This window comes from Oncorhynchus mykiss, chromosome 17, assembly GCF_013265735.2.
Source record: "Oncorhynchus mykiss isolate Arlee chromosome 17, USDA_OmykA_1.1, whole genome shotgun sequence".
NCBI lineage: Eukaryota > Metazoa > Chordata > Actinopteri > Salmoniformes > Salmonidae > Oncorhynchus > Oncorhynchus mykiss.
Genome location: NC_048581.1, coordinates 29,174,926 through 29,193,416, shown reverse-complemented (window position 1 = coordinate 29,193,416; position 18,491 = coordinate 29,174,926). Strand labels below are relative to the sequence as shown.

General features: G+C 44.7%; 1 protein-coding gene across 7 annotated transcripts in view; it reads left to right on the top strand.

Annotated features, from left to right (window-relative positions):
- Positions 1 to 18,491, top strand: part of LOC110493661 (regulatory-associated protein of mTOR) — a 190,418-nt gene that overhangs the window by 72,351 nt on the left and 99,576 nt on the right. For all 7 annotated transcript variants that reach the window (XR_005036942.1, XM_036949655.1, XM_036949653.1 and 4 more), the window contains exon 7: positions 731 to 906. Coding sequence is in view for 6 of the 7 variants with exons in the window: in XM_036949655.1 (XP_036805550.1) it covers positions 731 to 906 (176 nt within the window). In the remaining variant the exon portion in view is untranslated. The remainder of the gene's footprint in view (positions 1 to 730; positions 907 to 18,491) is intronic.

The window sequence follows — 18,491 nt, the reverse complement described above, 5'->3', positions numbered from 1 at the left end:
CAGAGCACACTGTCGAACACGGCCGCCGCCCTGAACTTCAAAAGCTCTCTTCCACATCTCATTACCGCATGATAGCAGAAGTTTAGAGCAGTGAGAGAATCCAATGACCTAAAGGTTTTCACTCCCTTTCTCTGACCTGCACGCCCCTCTGGCCTGTTATCGGTCTCCTCTTTTCTGTCGATTCTGTTCTTGTTCTTTTATCTGGTCCTCTTTCTCTTGCTCGGCGTTACCACCTTGGTTGGTTTTTCCTTCTCTTCTTCTGTCATCTTGTTCTTTGTCGACTGTTATTTCTCTTTCCTTTCACCTCTTTTCTCTCTGACTTACATTTACACTTACATTGGAGTCATTTAGCGGATACTGTTATCCAGAGCGACTTAGTTAGCGCGTCCATCTTAAGATGGCTTGGTGGGACGGCCACATATCACAGTCATAGTAAGTACATTTCTCCTCAATAAAGTAGCTATCAGCAATGTCAGAACCAGTAAGGGGGGAAAACAGTCAAGTGCGAGAGTTCAGTATTACATATTTTCTCTATTTTTATAGTATTCCCTGGTGTTCTCTGTTTGTCTATACCTTTTTTATTTTTGAATAAAAACGTATTTCATTCAGACGGGGATAGCATAACATCGGTGTGTCCGTCTGTGCAGCTGATCTGTTAGACCTGTGTCTCTGTATAGCCTGTCCCTCTATTAGCCTCATCTCCAATCTAAGTATTTTTGTCCTCTTCCAGGTGGCAGCCATTAACCCTAACCACCCCCTGGCCCAGATGCCTCTCCCCCCCTCCATGAAGAACTGTATCCAGCTGGCTGCCTGCGAGGCCTCGGAGCTACTGCCCATGAACCCTGACCTCCCCGCTGACCTCTTCACCTCCTGCCTCACCACGCCCATCAAGATCGCCCTGCGCTGGTAAGAGCCACAGTGGACCAGCCAAAAGATGGATCACTCCAACTTAAAACTCCTTATTCTCAGACACCCTGTCTAAATGGCGTACTTTCCTTGTTCAATTATATCCAATGATATTGATATTAGTACGCCAAATGAAAACTATTTAGATATATATTTTCCACATAAGTATGGTCATTAGTAGTGTTAGGGTCAAATTTTTCAGAGTAAATAACTCACGGACACTAGAGAAGCTTAAACAAGTTTAATTCTTCTCAAAGGGTCGACACGGCTGTATTCAGACAAAATACATAGCTTCCTCTGTGGTTGTATTCATACCCCAGTCTCCTCCGTATCTCTAAACACTGCATCCTTCTTACTAAGCAGGGAACTAAGTGATATGAGCCTTCAACGGTTTCTCCCCTTATCAGTACTGTCACATGCGATTTGTTTTCCCTGCACTCAGCACATTCCAAGCTTATTGTCTTACTTCAGAGAACCATTAACTTCTCACTCCTTTATAGACTATGCATCTGATCCATCATGTCTTTAATATCTCAATGTTAAGAGTTTACCCAGAATCCAACCGTTGACATCCCTGCTCTCTAAAGCGTTGATGCGTTATTAGTTTTCAACATATTTGAACATACTGTACTTCGGAGGAATACATCGGCATAGCCTTCATTTGACATACTAATATAATTGGATATCATTCCATGTTCCTTAGTGTTGTTCTTTTGGCCTCTAGTGTTGTCTCTCTGTGGTACAGCCAATTTAGCATGTAGATCACACTGAGGGAGGTCTTGCGTACCAACCAAAGGTGATTTCAACAATATAGTATGGTGTTTGCCAGCTTTACTGGGTCAATGTCTGGCAGAGAGGTGATTCAACTGGGTCGCTAGCACAGGAATCCTCTTGGAAAAGGGTCACGGTCAGTTTATAAAGGGGAGAAAATGGACATTGAATTAGGTGGTCACCAGTGTTCAACTTCATGGCGTGGGTTTTTTCCTAATGAACATGACTCTGGCATTGCGGTGTTCTCTGTAGTGTGTTTCTCTGTTACTCATGAGTGGAGACCTCAGACGTCTCTATCTATCCAACCATCAGTGTATTTTCTGTGTGATTGCCCAGTTTCATATTCACAATGGGATTAGGCCACGGACCCCAATCTGTGCGTGATGCTTCATAAACCGGAACATCTCTCTCCTCTATCCTCACTGTCTATCAATTCAATTCAAAGGGCTTTATTGGCATGGGAAACATATGTTTACATTGCCAAAGCAAGTGAAATGGCTAATTAACTAAAATGAAATAAACGATAAATGAACATTACACTCACTGAAGTTCCAAAGGAATAGACATCTCGAATGTCATATTATGGATATATACAGTGTTGGAACGATGTGCAAATTAGAGGTCGACAGAGTATGATTTTTCAACACCGATACCGATTTATAGAGGACCAAAAAAAATATAATACATAAATAAAATCAATTTAGTCCCAAATAAATAATGAAACCTGTTCAATTTGGTTTAAATAATGCAAAAACACAGTGTTGGAGAAGAAAGTCGAAGTGCAACATGTACCATGTAAAAAAGCTAACGTTTAAGTTCCTTGCTCAGAACATATTGTAACGACCCTTGTTTTTTTACGCGCGGATATCGACTGCCGCACGAGCATGTTTTTGCGGCACAGTCGATAGCACGCTGGACTTCGGGCGTAGAAGGTTGAGGGTTCGAGACCTGCTCCCTGCTGTTTCATTACAATTTGAAAGCTGGTGGTTCCTTTTAACATGAGTCTTCAATATTCCCAGTTAAGAAGTTTTAGGTTGTAGTTATTATAGGACAATTTCTCTCTCTACCATTTGTAATTCATATACCTTTGACTATTGGATGTTCTTATAGGCACTATGCCAGCCTAATCTCGGGAGTTGACAGACTTTTTATTTATTTATTTCACCTTTATTTAACCAGGCTTGAAGTCATAAACAGGGCAATGCTTGAAGCACAGCGAAGAGCTGCTGGCAAACGCAGGAAAGTGCAGAAGGGGCATAAAACCGATCTGGGGGTGCCTATATAGGGTGTGGCTAGAGTTTGTTTAGGGAGTTGTTGACTGGTTGGGGTGGGGATGTAACTGTTGGTGCTGTGGTCTGGGTGTAGGTCCTCTTGCTGTGGATCCTCTTGGTGCAGGTCCTCCTGGGGGAGGGGTCTTGCTGGTCTGGGTGTAGGTCTTCTTGGTGTGGATCCTCTTGGTGCAGGTCCTCCCGGGGGAGAGGGTCTTGCTGGTCTGGGTGTAAGTCCTCTTGGTGTGGATCCTCTTGGTGCAGGTCCTCCCAGTCTGGGTGGGGTGTCAGTTTCTCGGTTGCTCCTGTGTGAGGTGCTGGGGCTGTGGTTGAGGGTGATGTCCTTCAGGGTCCTGGCAAAGGTGGGGACTGCTGCCTTATAGAGGTGGACCTGATCATAAAGGCTGTTCAAGTCCAAGGTGGAGTGGTGAGCCAGGTAAACATTTGGTTTTGAGGCACAGGCCCAGGAAATGCTTGCGTTCACCCATTGTATGGTGGCAGGGCAAAATTATTTTCCTGGTAGCAGGGTGGAGATAACCACTTGTGCATTGGGGAAAGTGGAAAATACTTTTCTAATCACTCTAAGTGCTGTGGCCACCCTTTCCTGCTTTGGCTCTGTTTGTTTGTGCCCGTCTCTATTATAATGTGGCTGGGTGACCCTAGTTGGTCCTCTGACAGCAACTCCAGGGCTCGCCGAGTGTTCAGAGACCAGATTGTTAGCCACTTGGTGTTTTGGAGAAAGTTTCCTCATCATTGACACAAATGGGAAATACATTTTAGAGCACACTCTTTGCCTTTTGTGTGTCCACAGTTGGTGTGGGAGTGTTGTCAGGAGAGATATCTGGTGTGCTGACAGGGGGGATGCCAAGAGGGGGTCGTCTGCTGGGTTGGTGGATCCTGCCTTGTCTGTCCTGCTGTGGTCAATGTCTGAAGTGGACTGTTCTGTTGGCTTCTTCGTGGGGGTAGGGGCTAGCTCTCATGACTGGTTGTTTGTCGCACCTCTGCTTTCCCACCTCCTCCTGCAGTGCTGTGCCATGTGTTCCTCTCTCTCCTGCTTCGGGTCTCTCACCTCAGACTGAAGTGCAGCCAGCTCTCTCAGACAGCAGTCCATCTCCACCTTCAGCCCTCTGGGTACTGTAGGGGGGTGGTGTTGTGCTGGTCTAATTTGTGTGTCTGTGCTATCTGGAGAGTATGTGGACTACCTCTCTCCCTGAGTGCCACCATATCTCTCTCCTTCTCAGTGAGTGTATCCCTCTGTGATGGAGGAGCAGTGCAGTTGTGGGACCTGGGTGTTATGTCCTGGGGGGGTACAGTGTGACTATCCTTGTCTGCAGGACAGTTTGAAGAGGTGTGATCAGACTCGCTCGAGGTGGGTGGAGACGTCACCCAGAGAAAGCTTCTCCTGCCGTGCTCTCACTGTGATTCAGTCCTTTTGGAAATGTATGACGCCGCCCTGCAACACCACTGTTCCATTCTTGTACAGGTTGACAGAGGGTGTCTCAGTCTCAGGGTCCTCATTTTCCACTATTCTGTTTTTCCACCCTCTGCCAATACCCTCTCTCTTAAAAGCAGGGTAGTGTGCTCTTATAGCTGTGTGCCATGCCCAGGGATGGTCTGTGTGGAAGATTAGGTTGCTTACGTTCACATTTGTATAGCAGTCAGCAAATAGTGTCTCTGGATTGTCCATGAGGAGCTTTTCTTTCTCTTTCCGTGCCTTGGCATTTTTAATATCGAAGGGGTACTGTACTGTGGTGACCTCTGCACAGAGGGAAGCCATGGAGCAGGGAGGGCCAAGAGGCCTCTGCATTTGGGTGGGGGAGGAACTCTGCTGGATGAAAGCTCTCTCGGAGTGGCAACATGCAGGCCAGGCCCTTTCATGTCAGGTTGAATGTCTTTGAATACCATAACTTCAATTAGTAGACCAGGCATTTATTGGCTTCATCACTGATCACAACCAGCGTTTATTAGAGCCTGTCCTGTCTTTTTCCTTTCCTTTTTCCTCTCCCCACCTCGCAGTCTCGCCCTCTTCTGATCCACCTCATAGTCTCGCCCTTGAACTTTGACTTTTTTACATCCTCGCACTCGTTTTGGATCAATTCCAAAATGCCTGGCTGTTGCCTCGCCGGAATTTTGCTCTATGAATTTGGTTGTGCCATGGCTTGCGACGTTGACAGATAAAAATAATAAAGTTTAATGCACATGACCATGGGAATATCAGAGCTGTGTCCATGGTAACCTCATAAACAATTAATTTAGACCCAGTGTTTATTTGAAACAAGCGTTTGTTTGCTGAAAAGGGACTGTGTGCTTGTTCGGGCAAGTAAAATAAAAAAATGTCAGACAGAAAAATATAAATTTAAGTTGTTGGAATTGACAAAATCACGCAGAAATCACTATCAAATAATGAGGCTACTCCGATCAGAATTGGATCAGTGTCATCCGGAAGCAATTTGTTGCACACTGTCCACCCAATCTCTGCAGAACACATCTGAGTGTAATTATTGTAGGCTTGCATAGACAGTCTTTCAATCATGCAGTTGCCAAATGCGTTTTTGAGATCAAAGCGACACTAGCCGCGAGTGCACATTTGTTGATATTTGTTGCTAGTTAGTGAGTTATTTGCCTAGTTATTCTTTGGTCAGCAATAAATCCTGGAAAAGTCATGGTGTGTGCATCACCTGCGTTTGTCAGTGGGCTGTTACCGAGGGGGGGAGGGAGAGATTTGTGCTGCTTGTAAAACAATGATAGACTGTAGTATATCTACATAACCAGCCAAACTACACAATGTTTTAAATTCGCTAGGTAACTATTTATCAGTGTGTATTAATGTCATTGTCATGTCCTAAAATAACTTGCCACAGGCACTCGTGTATAACCGCAAATGGCCGACACGCAGGTCATACGGGTTCATAGTTGATGAAACCAATGCTGCGTACTCTGGTTGAAAACCCCTACGTCTCTCACACGCTCAAAATTAGTTAGGATTGTCCTCTGTTCAATACTGGCCATGTAATTCTGAAAAAGTAAAACAAATATTCTTAGAATGGCCTTATTGACAAGTAACTCCTATGCTGCCAAGATCTCCCCTGAACACTGAATATCTTAGCTACTTCGCCTTCCTTAGCCATTTGATCCCTGGTTTATGGAGGGAATTATTTTAGCAAGTATTTGGTTGTAATTGTAATGTTGCAGGGTGGCCAACCATCCTCCAGGAGAGCTACTAGGTGTGCAGGCTTTTGATTTAGCCCTGCTCGAACATAACCGATTGTGTGAGAAAAAAGATTTTTTTTAAATCACCTGCTCAACAGGACCTTGGTAGGCTGACTCTGGTGTTTGTGCAGGGCTGGATCAAAAGCGTGCCACCCAGTAGGTCTCCAGATGGAGGGTTGACGGCCAACATGTGTTTTATACAGTGGCCTATTAGTGCAGTATTGTACTTTGTGGTGGGCTAAGTGCCTTGCTCAAGGCCACAACGGCAGGAGAGACTTTATAATACATGGGATCAGAGAGTAGCATCCTTTCTTTGTCAATACCAATGATACTGTAATAGTGAATATTATTTAGTGACATGGTTCCTTGCATCAAAGACAATTTTCAGTCACATCTTTGGCCCGTGGTGTTAGGGGGCGGCGGCGCGCAAGTGATTTGAGCTTTCAGTCCAACTTGTCCGAAAGATAAATGGCTAAAAAAGTTAATGTCAAGCCCTCATATGGAACTGGAGTTCCTCGATCCAGAATGGCTGTCACAATGTCCGATTGATAGAATAAATTGTTCTTATGGTAGTTGCCGTTCTCCATTTGACTCCTTAGAAATGACAAGTTCATGCCAGTTTGTGAAGCATTTCAGAGTAGACATTGTATTTGCAAAGCACTGTTTGCCAGATTGTAACATCATAAATGCTTTAGCAGGTTGCGAGCCCTTTGGAAATATCGTTGACAGATGACGCTGAGATATGTGGGTGAGGAGGATGGGCAAACTTCAAGATGTACTCATAGGACATTTTAAAAAGTAGTTGTTTTTGTCATAAACACCATGGATTTCAATTTTCCCCTTTCTCTATTCTATTTCTACTGAAGGTCAACATAATACTTACACTGCATCCCAAATGGCACCATATTCCCTATATAGTAGACTACTTTAGACCAGAGCTCTATGGGGGCCCTATTTTGACCTTCAGTTTTAATGAGGTCTATGTAGTGTCATAAATATTAATGACTTTTAAAATGGCAATTTCTGGACAATCGGGAATAGATTGGTACTGAAAAACCACTGCAGAATCTGATCTCTTATCCTGTGAACAACAATACCCAGCACACCCTCTCTCCTTATGCCCTAGTGTTGTAGTTTGAGGGGATATGCATCTTAGCGTTTGGCACTGTTCTGAGTTCAAACAGGGCCAATTCTAGTACAAATCGAAGGTATTGGCAAGAACTCGTCAAGGTCTCAGATGTGTACGTGCACATGACGTACAGACACACGTCACTCATGGTTTTTCTATCAAAGGATGAAGTATAGGCTAATGGGTACTTCAAATGGCAGTTTGAGGAAAGTGAATAGCCATTTTCTTTTTCAACTATCTTTTCATGCTCCAAAGATCCGTTATAGTGGGATGTATTGGCGTACAATATTACCATTGGGGAAGGACATTTTATAGGCATATAATTCCCAAAAAGTGTCAACTCTCATTCTTTTGGTTGAGACATTAAAGGTCTCAGTGGTAGGTTTTCTGTTTCCCCTTCATTATACATCTCTTGACATTTGTTGCAAGAATATTGTGTCTTGGCTAAATTTCAAACCCAACATCTAATATTATCATGGCCACCTAATCCTTATTTCCCAATTGACTAATTTGACCACTCAACTTCTGGTAAAAATAAAGGTTAATGATGAAGTAATATAATGGTAGATAATATTTCTATAGCCAAGTCTTATTGCTTAAGGATTTGATAGTCTTAGAGTGAACATCATTGGATTGGTCATAACAATGTTTTCCAATTCTAGAAATATCTACTATCAGCCCTATCTCGAGACTGCAGTGAAATCTGCCTATTTCGCTCTCTGGCACTCTTTCTCTCCCTCACTCTCACCCTGTCTCCCTTCCATGCGGAAAGAGACGTGCTTCTCTCCTTAGCTAATTGCATTCAGCCCGGAGTGAGAAAAGGGAGTGAAAAAAACAGACTAAGGCTCACAAAGACGCCAAGGCCTCTGCTTCCAAACCTGCAAAAAAAAATTGCATGGAGGAAAGTGAACGAAAGAGGGAGGGGGTGGTGAGCGGGAGAGAAATGAATATAGGAAGAGTGAGAGAGGGCTTCCTTGCTTACCAGAGCAAGAAAATCATTTCTGATTTCCCCGATGCGGGGGGAGGCTAAGGTGATGGAGGGGGGAAAGAAGTGTGGAAAAGAGGGGATAAAAGGTATGAGGCAGGCAGGCGGGAAGGAAGGGAAGACTGAGGCGGCTGGCAGGTAGGGAAAGAGGCTGGCAGGGGCAGGGAAAGAGGCTGGCAGGGGCAGGGAAAGAGGCTGAGGGAGGGGGAGAGGAGGCAGGCAGGAAAGGAGAGAGAGGGAAGGAGGCAGGCATGCAGGGAAGGAGAGGGAGGGAAGGAGGCAGGCATGCAGGGAAGGAGAGGGAGGGAGGCTGGCAGGGAAGGAAAGTGGGAAGGAGGGAGGCAGGCAGGCAGGCAAAGATGGAGGTTGGCAAGGAGAGAGAGCAAGGGAGGCAGGCAGGCAGGGAAGGGGAGGGAGGCAGGCAGGCAGGCAGGGAGAGAGAGGGGAGGGAGGGAGACAGAGATTGAGGGAGGCAGGCAGGGAAGGAGGCAAACAGGGAAAGGGAGGGAGGCTGGCAGGCAGGGAAGGAGAGAGGGGGAAGGAGGGAGGGAGAGCAAGGGAAGGAGGCAGGCAGGCAGGGAAGGAGGCAGGCAGGCAGGCAGGGAAGGAGGCAGGCAGGCAGGCAGGGAAGGAGGCAGGCAGGCAGGCAGGGAAGGAGGCAGGCAGGCAGGCAGGGAAGGAGGCAGGCAGGCAGGCAGGGAAGGAGGCAGGCAGGCAGGCAGGGAAGGAGGCAGGCAGGCAGGCAGGGAAGGAGGCAGGCAGGCAGGCAGGGAAGGATGCAGGCAGGCAGGGAAGGAGGCAGGCAGGCAGGCAGGGAAGGAGGCAGGCAGGCAGGGAAGGAGCAGGCAGGCAGGCAGGGAAGGAGGAGGCAGGCAGGCAGGGAAGGAGGAGGCAGGCAGGCAGGGAAGGAGGAGGCAGGCAGGCAGGGAAGGAGGAGGAGGCAGGCAGGCAGGCAGGGAAGGAGGAGGCAGGCAGGCAGGGAAGGAGGAGGCAGGCAGGCAGGCAGGCAGGGGAGGAGGCAGGCAGGCAGGCAGGGGAGGAGGCAGGCAGGCAGGGAAGGAGGAGGCAGGCAGGGAAGGAGGAGGCAGGCAGGGAAGGAGGAGGCAGGCAGGGAAGGAGGAGGAGGCAGGCAGGCAGGCAGGGAAGGAGGCAGGCAGGCAGGCAGGCATGGAAGGAAGGAAGGAGGCAGGCAGGAAAGGAGAGGCAGGGAGGCGGGCAGGCAGTCAGGGAAGGAGAGGGAGGGAGGGAGGCAGGCATACAAGGAGAGAGAGAGAGGGAGACAGAGGAGGGGAGAGAGAGGAGGGAAGTAGGTAAGAGAAGCGGATGAGAAAGTTCTGAGGGAGAAGAGGAGGGTTAAAATAAGGAAAAGTGAAGGAGGATTGTTATTCTTGAGGAACTCAGCATGCTTATCCATAGCCAATAGAAGTAGGGGTGCTGAGGAGGTGTGTGTGTGTAAAATATATATAGATATTTTTTTATCCCACTCAGTGCGTTTGGCCTTTATTACTTGTGTATGAGCGGGAAATAAATACTTGTCAGCAGAAGGTGGAGAAAACCTTCCAGTGGCCATTTGCTTATCAGTTAGTTGGGAGCATCATATGGCCTCGTGTGACTGTAGCTCCATCTTCCAAGTACACTGCTGTTCTGCTGCTCCTTGGCAGGTCACTGCCTCAATCTCCTGGAATGTTGGTGCTTCCGACCACACTCCTCATGCCAACCCTGCCACCTGGGCATCGTGTGTGTTTTCACTAAGGAAGGTCTCACATACACGCACTTGCACAAACATAAGCAAGCGTGCGCACACACACACACGTGCACATATACACAGGCATGCACTTATGTGTGTGCATGCATGTGCAGGGTTTAACGTTAAACATTTCTCACTGGCACAGTTGGCATGTTTTCTCTATATTCAGCTGTTAATAGGCTATATTTGGTTATTATAATATACAGTCGTGGCAAAAAGTTTTGAGAATGACACAAATATTAATTTTCACAAAGTCTGCTGCCTCAGTTTGCATGATGAAAATTTGCATATACTCCAGAATGTTATGAAGAGGGATCAGATGAATTGCAATTAATTGCAAAGTCCCACTTTGCCATGCAAATGAACTGATTCCCAAAAAAAACATTTCCACTGCATTTCAGCCCTGCTGCAAAAGGACCAGCTGACATGTTAGTGATTATCTCGTTAACACAGATGTGAGTGTTGACGAGGACAAGGATGGAGATCACTCTGTCATGCTGCTTGAGTTTGAATAACAGACTGGAAGCTTCAAAAGGAGCGTGGTGCTTGGAATCATTGTTCTTCCTCTGTCAACCATGGTATCATCAAGAACTTCAAGGAGAGCGGTTCAATTGTTGTGAAGAAGGCTTCAGGGCGCCCAAGAAAGTCCAGCAAGCGCCAGGACCGTCTCCTAAAGTTGATTCAGCTGCGCGATTGGGACACCACCAGTACAGAACTTGCTCAGGAATGGCAGCAGGCAGGTGTGAGTGCATCTGCACGCACAGTAAGGCGAAGACTTTTGGAGGATGGCCTGGTGTCAAGAAGGGCAGCAAAGAAGCCACTTCTCTCCAGGAAAAATATCAGGGACAGACTGATATTCTGAAAAAAGGTACAGGGATTGGACTGCTGAGCAATGGGGTAAAGTAATTTTCTCTGAATCCCCTTTCCGATTGTTTGGGGCATCTGGAAAAAAAGCTTGTCCGGAGATGACAAGGTGAGCGCTACCATCATTCCTGTGTCATGCCAACAGTAAAGCATCCTGAGACCATTCATGTGTGGGGTTGCTTCTCAGCCAAGGGAGTGGGCTCACTCACAATTTTGTGAGTGAATAATATATATCAATATATAAATATATTGACACAGCTTAGCCTTTTGTTAATCACCCTGCCATCTCAGATTTTCAAAATATGCTTTACAGCCAACGCTAGACAAGCATTTGTGTAAGTTTATCGATAGCCTTGCCAGCAGCAGGCAACCATGTCACGGAAATCAGAAAAGCAATCAAATTAAATTGTTTACCTTTGATGAACTTCGGATGTTTTCACTCACGAGACTCCCAGGTAGATAGCCAAAGTTCATTTTCCCCAAAAATATTATTTTTGTAGGCGAAACAGCTCCGTTTGTTCTTCACGTTTGGCTGAGAAATCGCCCGGAAATTGCGGTCACCACAACGCCGAAAAATATTCCAAATTAGCTCCATAATATCGACAGAAACATGGCAAACGCTGTTTAGAATCCATCCTCAAGGTGTTTTTCTAATATATATTCGATCATATATCCGTCGGGACAATTCATTTTTCTCTAGGACCGATTGGAGTAATGGCTACCTCTGTATTTTACACGAGAATCTCTCTTGGAGCCACCATGTGACCACTTACTCAATGTGGCCGCCTGCGGCTATTCTTCAACAGAAATGCGTAAAACTACGTCACAATGCTGTAGACACCTTGGGGAATACGTAGAAAGCGTAAGCTCGTTTATGGTACATTCACAGCCAAATAGGGAGTCATTGGAACGCAGCGCTTTCAAAACCTGGGGCACTTCCGGATTGGATTTTTCTCAGGCTTTTGCTTGAGTTCTGTTATACTCACAGACAATGTCTTTACAGTTTTGGAAACGTTAGAGTGTTTTCTATCGAAAGATGGTGCAGCGGTCTAAGGCACTGCATCTCAGTGCAAAAGGCGTCACTGCAGTCCCTGGTTCGAATCCAGGCTGCATCACATCCGGCTGTGATTGGGAGTCCCGTAGGGCGGTGCACAGAATTGTCCGGGTTTGGCCAGGGTTGGCCGTCATTGTAAATAAGATTTTGTTCTTAACTGACTTGCCTTGTTAAATAAAGTTTCAATAAAAAAATATTCGTAATAGTGGGATGCATTGGTGTATAATATTACCATTGGGGAACAAGGACATTTAATAGGCATATCATTCCAGAAAACTAGCAATACTCATTCTTTGGTTGAGACATTAAACTGTGTTCGAAGTGGTCACTATACAGCTCTTGGTATTTGTTGCAAGTATATTGTGTCTTATGTAAATTTCAAACCCAACATGTTGTATTATCATGGCCACCTAATCCTTATTTGCCAATTGGCTCATTGGGCCACAACTTATCTGGGAAAAATAAATGTTGATATTTCTACAGCCTAGTCTCAAATTGCTTAAGGATTTGATAGTCTTATAGTAAAGGTATTAGATGGGTCATAACAAAGAATGATTTCCAATGCTAGAAATATCCATTATCAGCCCTGTCTCGAATTTAGTGAACTCTGCCTCTTTCTCTCTCTTTTTCTCCGTTCCATGCTGAAAGAGGCATGTGCTTCTCCCCTTAGCTATTTGCATTCAGCGCCGCAGTGAGAAAAAAAACAGATGCGAAAGCTCACTAAGACAGGCTTACCTCGGCTTCCAAACCTGCATAACATGCACCGAGGGAAGATGATGAAAGATGGGGATGAGATAGTGAATACGAATATAGAGGGAGAGAGATTCCTTGCTCACCAGAGCAGAAAATCATTACTGATAGAGCACTGTCTTCAAGGGATTTCCCCCATGTTCAGATATAAGGTGGCTATGGTAATGGAGGGGGAAATGAGAAGAGCAGAGATGGTGAGAGGAAAGGATGGAACAAGAGGGGATAAAAAGAAAGGGAAAGGAGAGAGGGAGGGAAGGAGAGAGGAAATGAGGAGAGGAGAAGAAAGATCTGATGAGCTTGGAAAGGGGAGAAGAGGGTTAAATATGGAAAGGAAATGAGGATAGTGATTCTTGAGGGACTCAGCATGCTTATCAGATGGTTAGGAGCCAGTCATGGCCTTGTGTGACAATGAGGAGCTGAAAAGCACCATCTTCCTGCTGAATATTTAAGCAAGACTCCTGTTCTGCTGCCATCTCCTTGACAGGTGACTGCCTCAATATCATGCCACTTGGGCATCGTGTGTATTTTTTGCTAAGGAAGCTAAGTTCTCACACATATAACAGAAAAAGAAAGCGTGTGTGTGTGTGGTGTGTGTGTGTGAGAGAGAGAGAGAGCCCTTCCCTCCTGGAAACTGAGACAGCCTTTCCTGTCACCTCTAGTAGCTTATTGTCATTATCTATGATGTTGTGAGTGACAAGTACACCTTCAAAAGGCACATCACTGATCAATTCTGAATGAAAATGTGTCGGCAAACTAACTAATTCTCTCTGTCCTCACATCTCCTTTGTCAATAGGGGGAAGGAGGAAACATGGGAGGAGGGTGTAACACACACGGAGTATAATGGAAATGTAGCTGTTGTCCCGTCGCTGTGGTGACTTCACAGTGGGGAAGCAAAGCATTGTGTAACCTCACATGTTCAATCAGACTGCTTCTCCGATGTCATGGTGACGTTGGCTAGATAAGCACAGAAACTCCTCGTCGGGTCTAACGGTCGTCTCGCGCTGAACTGCGCATGTGCAGGCTGTCAAATCAGTCACTCCTTTGATATGAAGTTGTTTTTGACCAAAATGGAAACGTGTCAGTTTGTCACTTTCACGATATTGTATAAATAAGATGGTCATCTACTTAAGCCATTGGCTCCAATCCAGGTTGTGCCTTCAGATTTCTAGAAAATTAACATAAGGGAAAATCTTTCGCTTCTCGTTGACTTTTCAAACGCCAAACCCCGGCTTGGTCTGTTTTGCAAGCGTTCCCGGAATTCTCACGATGTTGCGCCTCTGGGTTTCGAAACTCTGTGACAAGGGTTTATCGTTGGCTTTTCTGTCGTAATGTTTGGTGACCGACTAAAAATTCCTTGAAGATCGACTAGTCGATTGGTTGGTGACAACACCAATAGAATTGATCAAACGCAGAGTTATATTCAAAACGGCAGTGCATTTTAGCCTAGGGTCTTCAAGGCATTCTGAGGTAGTTTCAAAGTATTCTAAGGTACTCCACGCTAGGGATCTACACTGGACGGATTTCTTCATCCCACTACCCCCTTCACACCTGCAGCGTTACATACCGCACCTGCTGGCTTTCTGTCCGACTGCACCTGATACGTCAAGAACTGGTCCCAAACCAGTTATTTTAGGTGTATGTGACACAGCTCACTTGCCAGCCATGGTCCTGTTAATTTTGCGCCCTATAGGCAATATCAAATGCGCAAATATAAGTTAAATAGGTTAAATTACCAGAGCTTTTCATGTGGCCCATTTTATATTGGTCTGTATTACTGGCCTGTATCAGCCAATATGATAGATGTAGTTGAAGAGAGCGGAGTTGGAGACTTGCACTTTCTCTTGAGCTATTTTTATAGCCTACCTTTTAGGAGTGTGAAGATTTTCAGACAGAAATATGGATGATCAATATTTATTTCTACGAAATGTAGTAAACTACAGCCTAATCATATTTAGGAAGTACATTTCCTTGGAAAGATAACTGCCCCGTGCTTCTCCGCCCGTGCATAGGCTATTGCCTACTCTATTAAATTGAGACCACACCCACACCTGATCTCACAGGTGTGTGTGTGTGGAAGCAGCAAGAATGATGACAACACTTGCTACATTTTGAAAGAGGATACAGCCTACACTACATGACCAAAAGTATATGGACACCTGCTCTTCGAACATCTCATTCCAAAATCATGGGCATTAATATGGAGTTGCCCCCCCCCCCCCCCCTCGCTGCTATAACGGCCTCCAGTCTACTCGGAAGGCTTTCCACTAGATATTGGAATATTTTTGCAGGGACTTCTATTCAGCCACGAGCATTAGTGAGGTCGGGCACTGATGTTGGGCAATTAGGCGTCATATTTTCAAGCATGGTGGTGGCTGCATCATGTTATGGGTATGCTTGTCATCGACAAGGACTAGGGAGTTTTTTTTTGTTGATAAAAAGAAACAAGATGAAGGAAAAAGGAAACTGCACACTGCTCTTGATAGTATCACTGATATTTAATAAGCTTACGTATCGGCCTCACGGCTTTCGTCAGAGCTTTTGTGAGAAAAAAAAATTGCACCCTTATGTAGACCTCGACCCACCCACATCCGTTCCACGCATCGAAAGGAGTTGGAGGCGAAGGAAAAACAAATAAGTGCTACCAAATATAACAATATGCATTTCATAAATATTACAAAAGTGTATAAATAAGACGTATTAAACACGTCTGTAAAACCACAGCAAGTTTTCATCAATCATTGGGTACATCATACGAAAAACAGAGTAATCTTAAATAGGGACAAATTCACAACATAACATACACAGGCATTTCATCATTAAGTCCTTTAGGAAATAATGTCTGGAGGGTGAAAATACAAAAGCATTCTCTTTTACTCATATTTATTGATATCCCCTCCCCTGTCTGGTATCTTAACTTTCTCTATGCCACAAAATCTAAAAAGGTAGAAATGCCATGCTTTAGGTCATTATTAAAATGTACTGCGACTGGATAATCCCTGTCGTTTCTCCTGATTTAACTTTTATGTTCACTAATTCTCTGAGAGAACGAGAGGTTTTACCGACATAGCAGATCCCACGTGGACATTTAATAATGTAAATAACATGGGTGGTGGAACACGTAATAATGTCATTTATTTGGAAATATTTTCACTCTGCACTCTGAAATCTTGTAAATATACACAAGAAAACGTCGTACCAAGTATACAATGGATCCACTACGAGAGAACAACTCACTTACCACGCATTGTGCGAGTACCCTTTCATTCACACAAGAAAACGCCAACAAGATTCTTTTCCCTACCTCCAACATGGACAACCCAGTTCCACACTCGATTGTCAAACTTAAAATCCAACTCCAGAGTCTCCAGGAGAAAGAAACTCATTTGTTCCTGCATGGCACCACTCTTAGCGAGTATTGGCACAATAAGCTCATTCCAAGAGGACTGAGAATACAGAAAGAGCCTACAAACTTTCGTTCAGCAATGGGGTGAAATACTCAAATGTTCTTTAGATTTAATGCTATTAATCGTTGAACATGTCGAAGGAAGTAAACGAAGTTGAAGTTTAGATTAGCGAACATGAGGTTATAATGGAGATTCTAGGCCCAAATTTTACAGCCATAGACGACACGATCAACCAGTCTATTGGGAAATAGGGACTTTCTACAAGCAACAAAGATCAAGAAATATCGGCGACACACAGAGGACTACCAGCTCAACCAGGTGTACGAATGGGAAGGCCCAAGGACAGGAGCACAGAGGCCGATGTAGGGACGCACCGCTGATCGGGGGACACAGATACGCAGCAGCGGGAGGACATGGCCACAGAGGATTCCACCGAGAGCCAATTCCCTACAGACAGTGACTCCAGCTACCATGGCACACAGTCAGTTTTTCTAGCCCAGAAGCAACACAAGGCTCCACGAAAGAAAATAAATGTAGGAGAGGCAAGCGGTCGAAGATGAAACCAGGAACACAGGCCGTGGACACGGAGCTACAGCAAGACGCGGTAATTAATCTCTCCAAAAAAGACCTTACTGATGATCAAGTCTCAGTCTTATCTAAGGGCCTCTCTTTTTTACCGACATGTACAGATAAACCATTCGATACGAAAGTAGATCTGTTTAAATTGTTTCGCAAGATTAAATTTAAGCATGTGTTTTGGCAAACCACTGTTTTGGGCCTAGAAACACATCAAAGAGCTGGTACCCATTTTAAGCCTAAAAGCAAATTATGTCCCATGGATAACAACTCCTCGATGAATACCTATAGTAGGTTAGTCAAACAAGAAGCCATGTCAGGGTACACAAGACAAACAAACCACATTCAGAAGAATCTCACTAGAACAGAAGAACTGGCACTTAATTAATTAATGAAAGATTCATCTTTGGTTCTAAACTATGAAAAATATAAAGAAGAAATTCAGAGAGAACTCTGCAATGATTGTTTCTATAGAAAACTGAGTGTTGATCCCACACAGGTGTTCCAAAGGGATATATGCTCTAATCTGGAGCAAGGCCTATTAAACCACCTTATCTCAAAACCTGAATATTAATATCTTTGCTGCAAATGTGCGATACGTCCATGCCCGTACATTTGACCGAAATTACACAAACCTAAAGCACAAGGCAATTATCCAGGCAGAACAGTGGTTGCAGGAATAGGCTCAATGCTAGAGCCGTTGTCAAACTTTGTAGACTCTTTTATTAAAACTCATGTGCAAGCATTGCCATCATATGTAAAAGACTATAGACTTCATAAACAAGATCTCACCTATAACGGGTTTAACAGAAGACTGTATTTCGGTCACATTAGATGTCGAGAGTCTATATACCAGTATTCCCCGTGGGGGGCTGGCAGCACTAGCACACTATTTGGACAGATACTAACGAATATCCACCAACAAACTTTATTCTAGAACTGGCTGAATATGTTTTGACGTATAACTATTTTAGGTTTGATGATGAATACTACCTCCAAACGAATGGAACATCGATTGGCTCCACATTTGCTCCGAGCTATGTTAACCTCTATGGGTCTTTTTAAAGAAAGTTTTGTTAATAATGAAAACGAACATTTTTGAATAAAGTCCTGAAGTTGTATCGCGAGACAACATTTTTTGCATATGGGAAGGAATGGAAAAAGAGCTGTCAGATTTTATGGCACGACTCAATGACATTGACCCCAATCTCAAGTTCACTGTTGAATGAACACGTTGACTCAACGTGTTCATTACCTCGATATGCGGATTGAGAAATCAAATGGAACCCTGTTTACAACTCTGTATAGAAAAGAAACAGACATAAATACTATTACAGGGGGACAACTTCCATCCTGAGCCATTAAAAAGGGGACTTCCAAGAAGCCAGTTTCAGACTGCGTTGTATATGCCACTCCACAAAGGATTATCTAGGAAAAGCAGAGGAGATGCGCATTAGGTTTCTAAAAGGCTATTCGCCACAATGTGTGGATGAAGCTCTTAATTTGGCTTTGGGGAAAAACACGAGATGAACTGCTACAAAAAAGACTAAAGCTAAAGAACACTCCGTAATATTCACAACCACATATACATTGAATTTGTGAAAAGTGGGAGATGTGGTCAAGAAACACTGGCATATTTTATCATCGGACCCAGCTTTGCCTGCTGAATTTAAAAATCCACCACTTATTGTGTATAGGAGAGGTCACAATTTACACGATAAATTGGTTCATGCCAACTGCCAGCCACAAAAGAAAATCAGCCAGGCCCTTTTACGCCCTCTACCAAATGGTAGCTATAAATGCAGAGAATGCACACAGTGCAACAA